This window comes from Bufo gargarizans, chromosome 3 (assembly GCF_014858855.1).
Source record: "Bufo gargarizans isolate SCDJY-AF-19 chromosome 3, ASM1485885v1, whole genome shotgun sequence".
In the NCBI taxonomy this organism is placed as follows: Eukaryota; Metazoa; Chordata; class Amphibia; order Anura; family Bufonidae; genus Bufo; species Bufo gargarizans.
The window spans coordinates 342,680,466-342,700,123 of NC_058082.1; the positions used below are offsets into that span (position 1 = coordinate 342,680,466).

General features: G+C 48.5%; 1 protein-coding gene across 5 annotated transcripts in view; it reads right to left on the reverse strand.

The window, feature by feature from the left end:
• The window catches only part of UBR2 (ubiquitin protein ligase E3 component n-recognin 2), a 103,786-nt gene that overhangs the window by 7,174 nt on the left and 76,954 nt on the right, over positions 1–19,658 (reverse strand). For all 5 annotated transcript variants that reach the window (XR_006388354.1, XM_044287587.1, XM_044287586.1 and 2 more), the window contains 5 exons: positions 14,171–14,306; positions 5,815–5,905; positions 3,620–3,750; positions 2,992–3,100; positions 2,030–2,086 (listed from right to left, as the gene is read on the reverse strand). Coding sequence is in view for 4 of the 5 variants with exons in the window: in XM_044287587.1 (XP_044143522.1) it covers positions 2,030–2,086; positions 2,992–3,100; positions 3,620–3,750; positions 5,815–5,905; positions 14,171–14,306 (524 nt within the window). In the remaining variant the exon portion in view is untranslated. The remainder of the gene's footprint in view (positions 1–2,029; positions 2,087–2,991; positions 3,101–3,619; positions 3,751–5,814; positions 5,906–14,170; positions 14,307–19,658) is intronic.

The following is a 19,658-nucleotide window of genomic DNA, read 5'->3' on the forward strand; positions in this document are numbered from 1 at the left end:
GATACCAGTGCTAACCACTGAGCCACTATCCCATAAACTTTATGGTATTGCATTACTTAGTGGATAAATATCATGTAGTTTTTCATATCAATTAAACTATTTTTTTTATACCTTTGCACTTCTCTGCAGTGCTTACTTTTATCAGTCTTGAACCTGTTCTCTGTGGATGTGCATTCAGTATGCAATCACATGCCTGCATTCATCCTTGGGAGACTACATCTATCAAACTATCCCCCTTTATTGTCTATGCAGCTGCCGGAGATAGCTAAGGCTACTTTCACACTTGCGGCAGAGTGATCCGGCAAGCAGGTCCGTCGCTGGAACTGCCCTGCCGGATACTTATTCCAACTTGGGGCTCTTTCACACTTGCGTTGTCCGGGTCCGTCGTGTACTCCACTTGCCGGAATTACACGCTGGATCCGGAAAAATGCAAGTGAACTGAAAGCATTTGAAGACGGATCCGTCTTCAAAATGCGTTCAGTATTACTATGGCAGCCAGGACGCCATTAAAGGCCTGGTTGCCATAGTAGTAGTGGGGAGCGGGGGAGCAGTATACTTACCGTCCGTGCGGCTCCCGGGGCGCTCCAGAATGACGTCAGAGCGCCCCATGCGCATGGATGACGTGTCCATGCGATCACGTCATCCATGCGCGTGGTGCGCCCTGACGTCACTCTGGAGCGCCCCGGGAGCCGCACGGACGGTAAGTATACTGCTCCCCCCTACACTTTACCATGGCTGCCAGGACTTTAGCGTCTCGGCAGCCATGGTAACCATTCAGAAAAAGCTAAACGTCGGATCCGGCAATGCGCCGAAACAACGTTTAGCTTAAGGCCGGACCTGGATTAATGCCTTTCAATGGGCATCAATTCCGGATCCGGCCTTGCGGCAAGTGTTCAGGATTTTCGGCCGGAGCAAAAAGAGCAGCATGCTGCTGTATTTTCTCCGGCCAAAAAACGTTCCGGTCCTGAACTGAAGACATCCTGATGCATCCTGAATGGATTTCTCTCTATTCAGAATGCATGGGGATAATCCTGATCAGGATTCTTCCGGCATAGAGCCCCGACGACGGAACTCTATGCCGGAAGAAAAGAACGCAAGTGTGTAAGAGCCCTTATGGCATTAGTAAGACTGATCAGGATCCTGATCAATCGTAAAAATGCCTGATCAGTCAGAAAAATGCATTGAAATGCCGGATCAGTCTTTCCGGTGTCATCCGGCAAAACGGATCCAGCATTTATTTTTTTTCACCTTTTTTTTTTTAAGTCTGTGCAGGACGGATCCGGAATTCCGGTATTTCGAATACATTCCTATGGAAAAAAATTAGGCATTCAGGCAAGTCTTCAGTTTTTTTTCGCCGGAGATAAAACCGTAGCATGCTGCGGTTTTATCTTTTGCCTGATCAGTCAAAATGACTGAACTGAAGACATCCTGATGCATCCTGAACGGATTAGGCTACTTTACATTGAAAGTCAATGGGGGACGGATCCGTTTGAAATTGAGCCATATTGTGTCAACTTCAAACGGATCCGCCCCTATTGACTTAAATTGTAAATCTAGACGGATCCGTTTGGCTCCGCACGGCCAGGCGGACACCCGAACGCTGAGCGGAGGCCTAACAGGTGCCAGACTGATGCATTCTGAGCAGATCCGCATCCACTCAGAATGCATTGGGGCAGTACGGATGCGTTCGGGGCCGCTTGTGAGAGCCTTCCAACGGAACTCACAAGCGGAGCCCCGAACGCTAGTGTGAAAGTAGCCTTACTCTCCATTCAGAATGCATGGGGATATACCTGATCGGTTATTTTCCGGTATAGAGCCCCTAGGACGGAACTCTATGCCGGAAAAGAAAAACGCAAGTGTGAAAGTACCCTAAGTGCTGTACTCTGAAGTGAATAGAGTGGTGGTCACACATGCACAGTAGTATTTTATGAAAGATTACATATAGACTATTAGCCTACCGCTTTATACAGTTCAGTATACTGTAAAGAAAGGAGCTTTACAAACTATAGTACTGTTAAAAAAATCTTACCTTATGGCTGTCCGTTCAGCATCCAAAAACAGTCTCACATCTTTGTGTTTACACCAACTTCCACAAAAAAAAAAAGAAGAAAAGATAAAAGTGAGAAAAAAAAGGTACAATTATAATGACATAATAATATATTAAAAAAATATAATATCTCAATGCTTCTACTATGCAATTGCAAGAGATGTTATGGTAGTCACTAGAAGAATGACCAACTAGTGACCACAAAGGAGGAGAGCCTGCTGCAGAAGAGACTATGGAGGTAAGGATTTTAGGTGGGCATGCACTTCTCCATACTCCCCCATTAAATATACACGTGCTCTGTTTGGTAGACGGTATCTCTTCAATGAGGAGAGAGGAAAAAGTCAGACATCTCTGATGGCAGCTTATTTCCCCACAGAACAAAAGCATCATGCATTGAAATTGAAGTGCCCAATCATCCTCATCCCCCGACATCATCTAGTCAGGAGCTCCCCACACACATTAAATGGCAGGTCCGGTTAACAGCAGTCTAATGTGTATGGGGGCCATTTAATCACATACAGATATGTACTAGGCTTATAGTAAAGTAAATTCTCCATCTCATCACTCAATGTCAGGCTAGCTTTGGAGGGGTTCTCCAAGACCGGGAACTCTTTTCATATGTGCAGGCAGGATGCAGTGACATTCGTGAAGATGACGCCTTACGCTTGTAGCCCAGCATGGGGGGGGGGGGGGGGGGGGAGATAAAAGCTCTAGTTTTTTGACATGTGAGTGCTGGCAGTGGCGATGTACACGTAGACAGTACAGAACACTTCTGCTCCAGCAGGGACGAGAAGGGAGGTCGGCTCTACTAGCTGAATGGCAGTGGCAGGTGAGTGTTTTTTTTTTTTTAAACCCCCTGCCTGTACATATGAAAAGGGGTTTCCAGTCTTGGAGAACCCCTTTAAGATACCGTAATTTAAGCTTTTTGATAGCTTGTCAGTTACCTATTGATGAGTGCATCTGTCACTTGGGGATTTTGTTGAAAAATGCTGAGGAGGTTGCTGGGCAATGAGAGGAAACTGCAGAGATGGTCAATCTGGCTCAATCCACTCACTAAAAAAACATGAAAAAGAAATATTTTGCAGCAAACTAAAATTCGAGGGAAGATATAAAATGTTACATATAAGTTAATGAGAGCTTCCCGCACTTTCCAGCTACTTTTTGCTTGCACACACTACTTATAATTATCCCATCGCTGACAGTGCCATGGCGCCCGCTGATCTACTGCTGTGTAATGCTCTGCCGTACTGACACGTGACCCACTGCACTTACTGGCTGCGGTGATGCCATCCTCATGCACAGCACACGGCTGCTGCAGCCAGTGATTACGTGTCAGTATAGCAGGCCACTGCTGCAGAGATGGATAACCACTGCATCGTCTGTCAGCAGGGGAACATACCCATAAATACAAGCATGATGGAAATATCAGTAACAGTATATATTATACACACACATCAGGAAAATAAAAAGGAACATATTATCAACATAATTCTGCACAGTCAGGGGTTGTATTCTGCCCAGTCAGTTAGTGACATCACTACGAGGTAACAGGCTTTACTGCTACCAACATACCTGGCAATTCAGTGGGTGCTGGCACACCATTTAGGTAATGGAAAAACAGAGCTGAACACCTAAGGAAAGGCAGCACTGCGGTTTTTATTGCCCTGCACAGGTGCCAACCGGAGGACCACTTCTTCACCGTGCTTTAAAATAAAAGGGACACAAGGTTGTTAATACAAAAGTACATACAGAGGGTTACCGGTAAATACTGCTCAATATGTTACATAGTACAAGTGTTATGGGGAACCTGTTGTCACCATAAAAATGCAACATCATTTGCAGGCAGAATGTTCTAGAGCAGGACGAGCTGACCAAATTAATAAATGGTTATATTGGAAAAGATTCAGCGGAACTAATAATTTAAAGTCCTGCTCATTCAGGTCTTTAAAGTCCAGGAGGCGGTCCTATCAGTGATTGACAGCTATCTCTGTATACCCAGTCATAGAGGAAGGCTGTCAATCACTGATAGGACCGCCTCTGGGACTTCAAAGCCAAGAATGAGCAGGAATTTAAAGGGGTTCTGCACTTTGTTTAAACTGATGATCTATCCTATGGATAGATCATCAGCATCTGATCGGCGGGGGTCCGACATCCGGGACCCCTGCCAATCAGCTGTTTGAGAAGGCAGCGGCACAGCGGCCTTTTCACCGTTTACCGCCGGCCCAGTGACGTCACGACTAGTATCAATGACCTGGGCACGGCTAAGCTCCATTCAAGTGAACAGGACTTAGCTGCGCCCAGGCAAGTTGATACTAGTCGTGGCGTCACTGGGCCGGCGGTAAACAGTGAGAAGGCTGCGGCACTGCTGGAGCGCCGCTGCCTTCTCAAGCTGCTGATCGCAGGGGGTCCCAGGTGTCGGACCCCCGCTGATCAGATGCTGATGATCTATCCAGAGGATAGATCATCAGTTTAAACAAAGTGCAGAACCCCTTTAAATTAGGAAATAAACTAAATATTTTCTCATAAAACTATATATCAATCTGCTCACTTCCTTCTGCTCTATAGCATGCTGCCTGCAGCTCACACACCACGTTCAATGTGACAAGTTCCTTTTAAATTAAAGAAAACCTGTCCTCCATAAAATAAAAGTTCTGGAGTATTTTTTTGCTGGGAGCTCTGCATTGTGCCATTACCAAGTCATTAATCCGGCACTTCAGCTGCTGTGAAACTACAACTCCCAGCATGCACATTTTCTTGGCTGTTCTTGTAACACCCATAGAAGTGAAAGGAGGATTCTGGGAGTTATAGTTTCTGAATAGCTGGAGTGCCAGAGGTTGCAGATCCCTGGTATAGACAGCTTGGTGTTACCAACCTCTTTGTCAATAGGGCATGGCCCTACACACTGAGGGTACAGCCACACATGCAGGTTTTTGACGCGGCTTTTGAAGCCAAAACCAGGAGTGGATTCAATCAAGGTGAAACATAGTATCTGACATTAAACGGGGGTGTCCACCATGTGTCAAGTGACCCAGTGATGTGATACATGGGGGCACGTCACTGCACTACAACATACATGTCACAAATGTTGACTGGTCTTCTTGAAGGGGTTATCCAGGAATATGATATTGATAGCCTATCTACAGGATAACCATCCCGGGGATAGATTATTAATATCAAATTCCCATCCCTTTGAATGCAATCGGTCACCAGTAAAATTCACTAGTTTGTAGGGCTCTCTCATCTGAATGTAATACCTTTCACTTATCGATTTTTTGCTTCAATCTGGAGAAAACATAATTTTGATACATATGCAAATGAGCAGCTAAGTGCACCGAGGGCGGGCCAAAAAAAAAGCTGCACCCTTGCTTCTCCTGCTTCCTCTACTTGATTGGGAGCAGCAGCTGAGATGACAGTGCAGGAACATGGCCCTGCCAATCAAGGAGAGGGCAGGACTGGCAGAGGAAGCAGGAGGAGCTAGGGTGCAGGTTTTTTTTGGCCCGCCCTCGGTGCACTTAACTGCTCATTGGGATATGGATTAAAAGCCGTTTTACTCCAGAATGAAGCAATGGATTGGTAAGTGAAAGGTATCATTACATTCGGCTGAGCTTTAGCGGTGAATTTCTGGTGACAGAATACAGAAAGCACAATATTTGTGCTATGAATTCTGTAATGTATTTTTCCCTTCATTTACAGCTTGCGTCACAGGACTATTATACAGCAATAACAGTCAATCATATCTGTGGGTGAAACAACATATAGCCCCCCACCTTCCAGTACACTGGCAGACTGTGCTGTACAGAGCTAATGCCATTTGTTCCTCTTCTCCATCTGGGCATTCCTGTTCCATTCCATCTTCATCTATAAATCAATGATAAAGAGATTATGACACGAATCATTCTTAGTCTTCCATGGCTTTTGATATGTTACTAGCTGTCTTAGGCCCCTTTCAGACGAGCGAGTGTCTTGCTGATGCTATGTAACCCTTACAGTTCTGGAATGTATTAGATGACACTGACATAATGCTGTCAGTGTTATCCAATACATTCCAGACCTGTAAGGGTTACATTGCATCATAAATCAATATAATGCTATGTGACCCCAGCAGTGCTGAAAGTTCAGGCCGGGTTCCTTGCTGCGAGTCCACAGCAAGACACTCACTCGTCTGAAAGGGGCCTTAAACAGTGTTTCCCATGCTTCATCATTTATTGCTTCCATGTGTCCCTCTTGGCGCTGCTGCAGCTGGGAGCGTGCTCTGGATACAAGACACTTACTAATGTATTGTGATTAATTAATTTTTCCATCACATTATACACTGCTCATTTCCTGGGATTAGGACCACGCTGCAGTCCAGCAGCGGTGGCCATGCTTGCATACTATAGGAAAAAAGCACTGACCTCTCTGGTGGCATAGGCATGTATGTGCAGCAGATCCTGTCTCTGCCACCTGCACTGCGGTGGTGGCCGTAACAGGCAGTTTATAATGCGAAGGAAATGTGAATCAAGCCAGCAAAGGAGGCAATAAGGACAATCACTATACATTAGTAAGTGCCTTGTATTAACTTTGTCAACCTGATAAAAGGTCATTAGCTGAAGTGACACAACCCCTTTAAAAGTTAGTTGTTTCTGGAAAACCCTTTTAAATTCTCAATCTGCAACAGAGCGCAGACACCTGTCATAACAGTTATAAATCCTGAAACGTTACATAGCAGACATCCAATGTAAAACCAACACTTCTGACTTGTGGTATGGATCACTGTCAGTTTGACCCAGGGAGTAATAAACATAATACTATAGGCTGGGTTCTCCTTACAAAATTACAGGTCACAGGTCCCGATAATACAAGTGGAGACACACTCGTCTGAGAGATATTGGAGTAGAAGAGAGAGAACTCCAAACAGCCTGAGGAGGAACAGTTCTCAAATCGAGGAAAAGCTCCATCTCAGAAGTGGCCAATATGAATGTAAATTGCAAACTGGAGCAAAAAACTCCCAGGTACCAGGACCTGAACCTGGGGAGACAGGAAGAGAGATTAGAATCTCAAGAGGGAAACAAGCCTATGGGGACCCAGGAGGGAAAAGAACCAAACCGGGCCCAAAGAAGCATCTGTCATATAGAGCTTTTGCGGTCAGAGATGTCATGAGTAGCTTCCCCAGAGGGAATTGGCCAGCGACATGGTCAAAGAATCATTGGGGCAGGGACTCCAAGCATTACTACCCAGTCAGAGGCTCAAGTAGGGTCCACAGAACTGGACCACATGAGGACAATAGTAGCCAGATTATCAAAGGAAAAATAAAATTTAACAACCATAGGGAAAAAAACATCAGCCATGGTTAACCAACCTTCCTAAGTGTAGCGACTAGCATACTGTATAACACTGCCCCGGAAGGGGCAAGTACAGCACCCTGGATTTTGTAAAAGAATCGCCAGACATCCATATGCTAGAAAAGGATGCGAAATTCGCCGGGCGAGACTACACTGACATGTAGAAACCAGCTACCAGCAGAGCACAATGAAACCCCCAAGAAAGGGGGAAGAAACTGACAGGTGCAGACAACGGAAAGGCCCAAGCGAACGGCACTTCTGTCATGTAGCACAACTAATCAGAGAACATACGGTAGTACCAAGAACGCCCGGACCATTGAAGAACTACGGGACCATGTCCGATACCAGAGCGAGCAGTGTAAAATTCCACCCACCAAGTAGGTGTGTGGCACTCACTAGTCCTGTCACAGCCATATCAGAGAGGTCGCCCAGCGATGACCCGAAATCTGCAGTAGCGGCTACAGAGCACCCGAGCACAATAGAAGTCAATGGGAGAACCCGAGCATTAAACCAGGCACCCCCTGCTCTGAAGAGGGGACGGTGTCTGGTTTATAGTAAAATGTCAGAAATTGATGGAAACACCACTGAAATGGTTCGGGAACAGCATGGGGAGGATGTCTGGATGCATCTTGGACTCCCAGGTCTGCTGGGAACTATGTTGCCCGAATAGTATGCCACTTTTACAGAAACATTCTTTCTTATATATTTACTTATATATAAAGTGTAAGTGCTGCCAAAAATTACAAGGAAGAGGCACTCCGATACAGCCTGTATATCACATAACGGAGGGCATTAATTGTGGTACAATTGTTCAGGTAGTGGGACTCCTACTCTGATAAAGCCTATGCACTAAGGGAAAGGGCTGACAAAAATTACAAGGAACCTGCACTCCAATACACCCTTTATTACACATAAAGGAGGGCATCATACACACCCTTGAAAAATTATAATGTATGGCCTGCTGGTGACCCTCAAAAACATTAGGGTCGAGTGCCTGCTGCTGATCTGACCCTCAAAAACATTAGGGTCGAGGGCCTGCTGCTGATCTGACCATCTAAAACATTAGGGGTGAGTGCCTGCTGCCGAGCTGACCATCTAAAACATTATGGTTGAGGGCCTGCTGGTGAGCCTCAAAAACATTATGGGTGAGGGTCTGCTGCTGAGCGGACCCTCTAAAACATTTAGGAGCAAGGGCAGCCTAATAAGCATGTTGATATGATGGAGGAGGAGGAGGAGGACGAGAAAAGGGAGATTGATTCATATACCCTTTTTAGTGGTGGAAGGGGTGCATGGGAATACAGTGTAATAAATACACAATAAAATGCACATTTAGAGTTCAGCCGCTTTCCTCTGGTGGAGTAGAGAAGTCAGGGGCAATCCAGGCCTTGTTCATTTTGATAAGAGTCAACCGGTCAGCATTTTCAGTTGACAGGCGGATGCGCTTATCAGTTATGTCCCCAGCAGCACTAAATACAACCTCTGGCAAAATGCTGGCAGCGGGGCAGGGCACCACCTCCAAGGCGTAGAGCTTGTGCCACGTGTCCAGCTTGGACACACAAAAGTTGTAAGGCACACAGGGATCACTGAGGACGCTGACACGGTCTGCTACGTACTCCTTCACCATCTTCCAATATTTTTCCCACCTTGGGACACTAGGCCGCACATCAGGTTGAGGGTGCTGGCGGGGTGTCATAAAACTGTCCCAGGCCCTGGAGAGTGTTGCCCTGCCTCTGTTGGAACTGCTGTGTGTTCCCCTTGTCCCCCCTCCTCGATTGGCCAAGGAACTACGAACTCTGCAGCCAGCGTTGTCAACTAGCAATTTTTCCACAAGGACCTTCTGGTATTGCACCATTTTGCTCGTCCTCTCCACCACATGAATGAGAGAGAGATGAGAAGTTCTCTTTGTAGCGGGGGTCGAGAAGGGTGAACAACCAGTAAAGTGTTGGCGAAAATGCGTACAACGCGAGGGTCACGGGAAAGGCAGACTAACAAAGACAGCCATGTGTGCCAGAGTCCCAACAGACAAGACTTTGCTGTCCTCATGCTCTTCCTCCTCTTCTACCTATCCACGCTGAACAGATGGAATAAAACTTCCATGGGTACTACCCTCTGTAGCGGAGGTAACCGTCTCCTGCTCCTCATCATCCAATTTGCGCTGAGAAGACGAACTGAGGGTGGTCTGGCCATCACCATGTGTACTGTCTTCCCCCTTTTCCACATGCAAAGGGTCCGCCTTCATTGTAAGCAGTGAGCGTTTCAGTAGACACAGAAGGTCAGACATCAATGCCTACTCCTCGCTTGTGAATAGTGGAAGCTGACTGGAAAGGCGACAACCATATTGCAACTGGTATTCCACAACTGCCCTCTGCTGCTCACAAAGCCGCACATGAGTCAGTGAGCTGGCAATTGCAAGCGCTGCTGCAGCGTTGCCACACCGGCGGAAGCTTTTGATGACTTGCGGAAATGGGCACACACCACCACCTTCACCAGTAGCTCAGGCAAATTGGGGTAGGTTTTGAGAAACCGCTGAAACACTAAGTTGAACATGAGGGCTAGGCATGGTATGTGTGTGAGCTTGCGGAGCTCCAAAGCAGTCACCAAGTTACGGCCATTATCAGACACAACCATGTCTGGTTCTAGGTTGAGTGGCGAAAGCCACAGCTCAGTATGGTCCCTTATCCTCTTCCACAGCTCTGCGTTGGTGTGCTGTTTGTCACCTAAGCAGATCAGTTTAAGCATGGCCTGTTGCCATGGAAGTGGAGGGGGAGGGGTTTGCAGTCACTAATGTAGGTGGCGGAGGAAACCCTGATGGAAGTAGGGCCTGCAATCCTTGGCGTCGGTAGCACCATCCCAGGGTACGACTCGCTCCCGGCCTCCACAACGTTCACCCAGTGTGCAGTCAGGGAAATGTAGCGTCCCTGGCCAAAAGCACTTGTTCATAAGTCAGTCGTTAAGTGGACCTTCCCAATAACTGCGTTAGTCAGGACACGGGTGAGGTTACGGGACACATGCTGGTGTAAGGTTGGGACTGCACACCGTGAAAAATATTGGCGGCCGGGGAAAGAGTACCGTGGGGACAGCTGCCACCATGAAGCTGCGGAAAGCCTCAGTGTCCACAAGCCTAAATGGCAACATTTCCAGGGCCAGCAATTTAGAAAAGTGCGCATTTAGTGCTATGGTCTGTGGGTGGGTGGCTGGGTATTTGCGCTTCCGTTAAAGGCCTGGGGTATTGACATCTGTACGCTGCGCTGGGACACAGAAGTGGATGTGCTAGCTGATGGTGCTTGCGAAGGTCCAGGGGATGGGCCAGCACGTAACACAGGGGAAAAGGAGGCAGTGGTGTGACCCGCAGACACTGGTTGTGGACACAGGCGTTCGGCCCACCTATTAGGGTGCTTTGATGCATGTGGCGGATCATGCTGGTGGTGGTGAGGTTGCTAGTGTGCACGCCCCTGCTCATTTTGGTACGGCACAGGTTGCAAATGACAATTCTTTTATCGTCTGCACTTTCTTCCAAAATGCGCCAGAATGTGCAACACCTACCCCTTGGCAAGAGAGACTGCCGCAAGGGGGTGCTTCGGGGAACAGTTACGGGCCTGTTTGGTGTGGCCCGCCTTCTCCCTTTTGCCACCCCACTGCCTCTTCCAGCCTATTGCGGTGCTGCGGATCCCTCCCCCTCTGTACTGCTGTCCTCGCTCGGCTTGCCACCTTCCCAGGTTGGGTCAGTGACTTCATCGTCCAGCACCTCCTCTTCCACTTCCTCACTCTGGTCATCCTCCTGACTTGTTGACCAAACAACAACTTCCATTAGTGACAACTGTGTCTCATCCTCATCATGAACCTCTTGAGACACTAATTGCGGTAACTTAACTTATTAGCAACTGTGTCTCATCATTATCATCCACCTCGTGAAACACTAATTGCCGTTTACCACCATCATCTTCTTCTGACTGTGGATGCTCCAGAGTTTGGGAATCAGAGCACAAGATCTCCTCATGTCCCTCTTCAAGCAGGCTTGGCGAGAGACCCAAATTAAGGAATGGCGATGAAAACAGCTCCTCAGAATATCAGAGTATGGGATCACATGTTTGCCAAGACTCTTCATGGTGGGTGGAAGGAGGATCAGGGTGAGGATTCTGTTGACCAGACTCTTGGCTACTGAGACTGGACTTTGTGGAAGACAGGGTGATGCTTAACCGACTGGAAGCATTATCTGCTGCAATCCAACCGACCACCTGGTCGCACTGGTCTGACTTCAGAGTAATGTCCTGCGCCGCCCTGCAAACTTCTTGTACTTTGGCAGCAGGCACAGTTTCACCGGCACAGCCACTTTCCCGTCCCTTACTGCTCGCATTGCGCATATTAAATGGTACATATGCTTGCAAGTATGTCACATGTACAGTAGCGCAGGTTTTTAAAGTTTATGCGCAAATAAAGTACACAGAATGTCAGATATTTTTAGGATGCGCACACGTTAAACAGGAGGTATAGCGCAAGTAATGTCGCTGTCACCACCGCCTAATAAAAAATTACACTGAATTAATGTCACTGATATTTCGAATACGCAAACGTTATACAGGAGATGTAGCGCAGGTAATGTAACTGTCTGCAGCGGCCACACAATTGCAAGCTATTTAGCGCAAGTTGCACTAAAAATATATATTGCTGCTCCACACACAATAGTTCTTAAAAGGACTAAAAAGTATAAAAAGTAAAATATTGATATTTCAATCCCTACACTAGGGCTGCACGATATGGGAATTTTGTGCGATTGTGATAACGATATGAGATACAATATTTTAAAAGGAAATTGTGCTAGAAGTCCATTTGCTGTGGGCGACACCGCTAGGGAGGGGGGGCATCTGTGGGCGACACCGCTAGGGAGGGGGGGGGGGGGCATCTGTGGGCGACACCGCTAGGGAGGGGGGGGGGGGGGGGGCATCTGGGGGCGACACCACTATGGGGGGGGGGGGGGGCATCTGTGGGTGACACCGCTAGGGAGGGGGGGGCATCTGTGGGTGACACCGCTAGGGAGGGGGGGGCATCTGTGGGTGACACCGCTAGGGAGGGGGGGGCATCTGTGGGTGACACCGCTAGGGAGGGGGGCATCTGTGGGTGACACATATATAGCATCTTTGCTATGTGCCATCCACAGATGCCCCCCTATAACAGTGTCCCTGCAGTGTGAATGACCCCGAATACAGGGTCTGGGGGGCCGGCATCTGGATTAGGAATGACAGCGGGGACCGATGCAGTCTCTGTATTATATTGCACCGGCCCTGCTCACTGTTGTATTATCTTATCTAACCTGTAGGCATTGTTAAAATATAATAATCATGTGTAATCCAGCTTTATTATTTACAGCAAGTTCCATAGCAGAGAGGAGGCAGGCCGGGAAGGTGGCGCGTCACTCACTTCGTCACGCGCCCGCGCCGCCTGCTCCACTCAAAGTGGGCGGCGCAGGTGCATGACGAAGCGAGTGACGCGCCGCCCGCCCTCCCGGCAAAAAAACAAAACAAAACTGGAAAACCAAACAATGTACAAACCCCAAATCACGCTGGTCACGACTAGGCCCGCATCCAGAGAAAATGGGTGGAAGCGGTGTCCCCCCAATGAATGGAAGAGAAAAAGATTTTAAGTACAAAAATTTCGTTTCCTCATCAGTATCATTGGGGGACACAGGCTTGATTGTGGAACGTTACAGAGCAGTCCCAGGGGTGGCCCATAACGAAGAAGCCCTCCGGCCAATCAGAGAACAGTCTACAATACTCTACGCCCCAGAGAAGCGTCAGAAGATGCAAAAGTGTGTACTCTGTAAAACTTGGAAAAGGTGTGTGTGTACAAACAACCAGGTAGCCGCCTGGCACACCTGAAGGGCCGAAGCCCCATGATGTACTGCCTAAGAGGCCCCCACTGCCCGAACAGAATGAGCAGTAACCCGGGGAAGGTCTGCCTCCTACGGACACCAAGCTAAAACTGTTTTGGCTTCGTCCCTGTAGGAAGGGTATAGCTGGAGGGAGGAGCTCACACTTTTGTGCTTAGTGGCACCTCCTAGTGGCAATAGCTATACCCCAGGTCAAGCCTGTGTCCCCCAATGATACGGATGAAAAATACATACGGTCGTGTCCATGAGCCCTTAAAAGGGCTTTCTGGGTTTCAATACTGCTGGCATATCTTCAAGGACAGGTCATCAATATCTGATCGTGGGGGTCCAACTCCCGGCACCCCACCAATCAGCTCTGGCGAGTGATGTTGCCTCACAGAACAAATAGTGAGAAGTGAATATGCTAGATAACCCAGCCAGCAGAGGTCAACTGGCAGGGGAAGCCACAACGTATGTCCGATGGATAAGGAGCTGAAACTCCCGGTAACCCCTTTAAGGTGAATTTAAAATGGCCTCTTGCTCTACAATGTGCCTACTCTGGCCCCATGAGAGGACATCTGAGGAAGTACACAGTAGCAAATCACGGCTGGCAGTTAAAACTGAAGAAAATAATCTGCTGGTAAAGTATTACAGTGGTTTCACACTTTTTTGGGCGAAATCCAGAAAGGGATCCCACAGGAAGAAAAAAAAATATATGCCCCTTCTTCATATTTCCTATTCCTCTTGAATCAGTTTCTGGCTTTGGCTCTAAATCTGTAGTGTTTTTTCAAAAAAATGCTGTGTGTGAAACCGACCTCCCCTCCAAAAGGTACAATTATTAAGCCAACAACTTCTTTAAAATGTACAGTTGCCAGGGTTATTACGGATTAAAACATTATGCCGGATAAACATACTACATTCATTATGGCATCTACTTACCCGGACTGCATGTCAGCACTGTCTGAATGATATGTGCCATGGTTACTAAGTGAAAAAGATGCAGGTCCCCAATACCCAAGCTGTACCCTGAAAAGTCCTGGCATTGTACTGCTGGAAAAGAGAGCACCAAGCTGACCTGCCAAGAGAAATAACAGCATCACCAAAAATTGTGACATTTCAACAAGAAAACTAAATCTAAAGTAATATACAGAAAGTCACGTGTCATTTAACGGTGATTGTACAGTTCAGAAAACCAGTTGTCCAGTTTTACTCAGCACTTCTCAAAGTGGTGAGGGTTCGGCGTAGGCGGTCCGTCACATGTATTATAATGCAAGCCAGAAATCCGCCCTAGGGTATAGCAGACATCTAGACCAATTCCCTTCCTGGTCTAGATCTCTGCTTTGTCGCACGGACCTACAAACATGCGCCACAAATATTAAGAGGCATGCATCTCGTAATAAGCGGTCATCTAAAGCAAGCAGGGAGGAGATTAAGACCTAGCCGCACCTAGACAATGAGACCATCATGTCAGGCTGACACAGCACATAGGTCATGTCAGTGCGACCAGGAACACTGTATTACAGCTAGTCCTCCAGACTTTACTGTGGAACAGCCTCCGGTCCCAAACACACCAGTCTCAATGTCCGTCCTATTTCCATTCTAGGATAAGTTTCTTACTGCCTAAACCCTTATTCACAAGTCCATGTTCAAATCTGTGAAGGATCCATGTGTGGTCCGTGTGTCCGTCTTTGGCTGTCCATGTGTTATCTCTGTTTACACCGACAGTGTGAATTATAATTTTAAAAGCACCTCTTTCTAATGATCCGTGAAAACGAGATTTTTGTGAACTCACCTGTAAAATCTCTTTCTCGCGTAGTTCATTGGGGGACACAGACCGTGGGTATAGCTGCTTGCTGCCACTAGGAGGCGACACTAGGCTAAGAAGTGATAACTCCTCCCCCTGCAGGCTATACCCCCTCCAGCCTGGAGAGAGCATATCAGTTTGTGCCCAAGCAATAGGAGTAGGAGAAAAAAATCAATAAGGAAAATACAGTACACAACCCACAACTGACAAACATCAGTCGGAATGCACAAGAACTGAGGACCATACTGGCCCACCAACCGCCAATATGTGCGGCAAACAGAACACTGGGTGGGAGCTGTGTCCCCCAATGAACTACGCGAGAAAGAGATTTTACAGGTGAGTTCACAAAAATCTCGTTTTCTCGCTAGTATCATTGGGGGACACAGACCGTGGGACGTCCTAAAGCAGTCCCCGGGGAGGGAAAAAAATCACACGCCCCTGGAGAAAAAACGCCCTCGAGGATGCGGCATCCGCTGCCGCCTGCAAGATCTTGCTGCCTGGAGCAGCAACAGATGATGGCTAGAAAAGACCCCCGAAAAACTCGGTGAACTTGCCGGAAGACCAAGACGCTGCCCTCTAGAAGCGATGTCTGGAGTAGATGAACCCGAAAAATGACGACCGCTGGACGGCCAGGCCATCACTCCGCTAGGAAGCAACCGACAGGCAGACATCCCGGGAAAAAAAAAAAAAAGCATCCCGTTGGAAGACGCCAGCTATGACAAGGACCTCCAAGAAAATCAGGCAGAAAACCCATACAGCGGAACGCGCCAGATATGGACCAGCAAATCTCTGAGGCCAAAATAGATGGCTGATGGAGAGCCCGCCCTTAAAATACGAGGGAGAAAGAAGAGAAAAACCATGTCCGAGAAGACCCGAAAAGCGGTGACCTTCCACCAGAAAGAAAATTCTGGCGGAGCACTGCCTGATGCAAATGACAAAGGACAAATGGACGTACAAAAAGAAGAAGAAGAAGTCCCAGAGGGGGGGCTTGTTTGTTCCTGAAACGCCCCCAGCGATCTACCGATCGTCGGGGCGAAGCCGGATGTAGACCACAACTGTGGGAGCGGAACCAAAATCCAGGTTCGCAGGATCCTCCTCTGGTTAAAAGAAACCGGTAATGGGAAAAAACCCATAATTGACATATATTGACTTCCGGGCAGAGACCCAGATAAGAGAATACTCTCCGTGGAAAAAAATAGATCCCGGATTCCATAGCTATACAACCCATTGCCACCGGTCGAGGAGACCGAAGGGAAAAGGCGGTCAGCAGACCAGCTAGAGGAAGGACAGGAAAGAAAAATAGGGGTGTTCCGTTCAAGGAACGAAATCCCTACCATTGGTGACAAGGTGTGACAGTCACCCGCTCAGCCTGGCTTGGGGGGACCGTAGTCCACCCCCGGAAGGAGCAGTGAAAGGAATGACCACCATCGCTTGATGTGACACAGAAGTAACCATAACTGAAGGAAGGAATCACTGTAGTGGTAGACGAGTGCCACAGGGACTAAGTAAACATATCTGACGGACAGTATCACCGTAGTGGTAGACGAGTGCCACAGGGACTAAGCTACCCAGTCGAGCGCGCCCAAGTAAGGTGCTGATAGCTATGGCACTGACGCCAATGCAAAACCCGAGTTGACGACACAAGAACAATAGTCGTCAGAGCAACGGACAGTTAACAGTAATGAAAACCATTGAGAGGTCAGGGCAAAGCCCATTGCCATCAGGGAATGGCACTGTACAGATCTCTTGGTAATGAAATACACCCTTGAGGAGGAGCCCATACAAAGGAAGCTGCCAGAGTAACGCAAAGGCCACACTCCAGCTGAGGAGGATGCCACACCGTACAGGATACCAATCCCAGAGTCGGAAGAAAACGCCGTCTGACGAAGGAACTGTGCAATAGGAATGTTCAGTAGGAACCCTAGCACGTAGTGGAGATGCAAATACCCTTTGTACAGTAATAGCTACCGCCTGCTCCTCCCAGCGTAAAACTGAGGGAGAGGCCTAAGGACACCCAGAAGTAGCATGGAACCACGCTAACTCAGTCAACCAGAGCCATTCTGAGGCATTCCATCTAAAAAGGGGGCAAAACCAGAGCAACCGCCGAAGCAGTGTCAGGGTAGAACCCCTATCTGAGGGGGCTGACCCACTGCCATGAGTTCGATCTCCGGCCCTTGTGAGAACTACCCTTGCTTTTTTTTTTTTTTTTTGTCAGAAGTGGGATCTGAACCCACGCCTCCATTTGGAGACCCGAACACCCATACACGGAAGAGATTAACTCTTGAGTCTGGCACATTAGACCACTCGGCCATCCTGACTTAGAGAACACGCTGTAGTAGTCAATGCAGAATGCCAGCAAAACACCCTCACCTAATGAGGAAGAGTGGTGGCCCAGAATACAGAGTCAGTGCAACCTTGGGTTCGCTGGGTCGAAATCCCAACATTTGTATAATGGCGTGCACCCACACGCTGTAGAGGACCAAGTTCTGACCGACCTGAACGGTGGAGGCCCATAGGGATGGGAATCTAGGGCACCGGAAGAGCTGCTGAGCGACTCTCTTAAGAGAACAAGGAACGACCTATCTGCGCCAACCACCAGTACCAGAAGAGACGGGAGGATACAGTATGGGAGCAGTCCCAGTATCCATATACCTCTAGATGAAGAGTACCAGGCACCAATGGCAACGACTGTTGCCGCAGCCCACCCGTGAAGGAAGCCACGGCATCTAGTGCGGAGGCTTAGTTGAATTAAAGCATGCATAGATGCTCAGTGATTTCCCGTTAGATGTAGAAGGGGGTAATGCCACGACTGTTGAATAGTATTCAGTGGTGGCGCAACCCTCCGTCAAGGAAGGAAGGTAGGGAGATAAACAGAACCACATCCAACGGTAGTGTAATAACCCCCTCCCTGGAGGGGGTAACGCGTACTGTAAGCACTACCCTCAATGGAAGTGCAAACACTCCACCTATGAAGGGGAGAAAAATATATAGGGAGTACTGAATCCTGAGGTTAGCGCCAGTACCTAACCTATGGCAGGGGGTAATGCACCCAGTAGGAATTGACCCCTATGGCAGAGAATAACACCCCTATCGAAGAGGATAATGCATACGAATAGTCCCGTTCCCGGTGGGTAGAGAATTCCTCCACCTAAGCAAGGTGGTAATACTTACAGCAAACATTGCCACCCGCGATAAAGCCATAACGCCTCCTATAAGAGAGGCTAATGCATAACGCCAGTACTGTACCCAGTGGAACAGCAATCCATCAACAACCGAAAGGGGAGACGCAAATGGCTGGCACTGACCAGTGCAAGTGCCGTCAGTCCACCTGTGGAAGGAGGGAATACAAAGGGTAAGATCTGTATCCAGTAGCAAAGCAAATGCCGCCTAAGGAAGGGGCAATGCAGACAATCAGTACTGCCGGTAGCATGGATGCAGTCTAGAAGGTTCATATCAGAGTCCGCAGAACTGTTCCCTGTTCCCTCAGAACCAACCCCTGTCAGAAGGGAGGGTTCTGAATATCACCCTAATGAGGAAGGATGGAGGTGCGGAGGAGACCGAGGAGGAATGTCCTGCTCGTGCGCAGCTCTACCTCTTAGCATCCAGCCATGGCAGTTGCAGGCTGTGACGGCGGTGATATAACCATCAAAACACCCAGGAGGAGAAATCGGCATCCCTACCTGACCGCTCACAGGATTGTGTGGGCGGTACTCAATCGACCCACAATCCAGGAGGGTGGATTGGGAACTGCCAGAGGTCCTCCATTGGATTGCGCATGTGGATTAACAACCAAATGACCCAAGAGGGTGGATTGGGAATCCAGCAGCTGTGCTCCCCTGGCTTGTGCAGGTGGAGCATTATCAACCAAACGGCCCCGTAGGGCGGATTGGGAATCCTGCATCTGTGTTCCCCCGGATCCGTGCAGGTGGAGCATTATCAACCAAACGGCCCCGTAGGGCGGATTGGGAATCCTTCAGATGTGCTCCCCCGGATCCGCGCAGGTGGAGAATTATCAACCAACGGCCTCAGCGGGCGGATTGGGAATCCTCAGATGTGCTCCCCTGGATTTGTGCAGGTGGAGCATTAATCAACCAAACGACCCCGTAGGGCGGATTGGGAATCCTTCAGATGCGCTCCCCTGTATTTTTGTAGGTGGAGTATTATCAACCAAACGGCCCCAGCGGGCGGATTGGGAATCCTCCAGATGTGCTCCCCTGTATGTGTGCAGGTGGAGCAATATCAACCAAACAGCCCAGCGGGCGGATTGGGAATCCTGCAGATGTGCTCCCCTGCATTTGTGCAGGTGGAGCATTATCAACCAAACGCCCTCAGCGGGCGGATTGGGAATCCTTCAGATGTGCTCCCCTGTATTTGTGGAGGTGGAGCATTATCAACCAAACGGCCCGTATGGCGGATTGGGAATCCCTCAGATGTGCTCCCCTGGATTTCACCTGTGGTGGCCTATACACCAGACGACCCAGAAGGTGGTCTGGGAATTCTTCATGTGTGCATTCTCAACTAAACAGCCCCGGAGGGCGGATTGGGAAACTGTGAGCAATCCTGCCCTGTCCAGATAGGACATGGGCCCAGCCCCATACCCCACCACCAGGGTGGACATGCCGG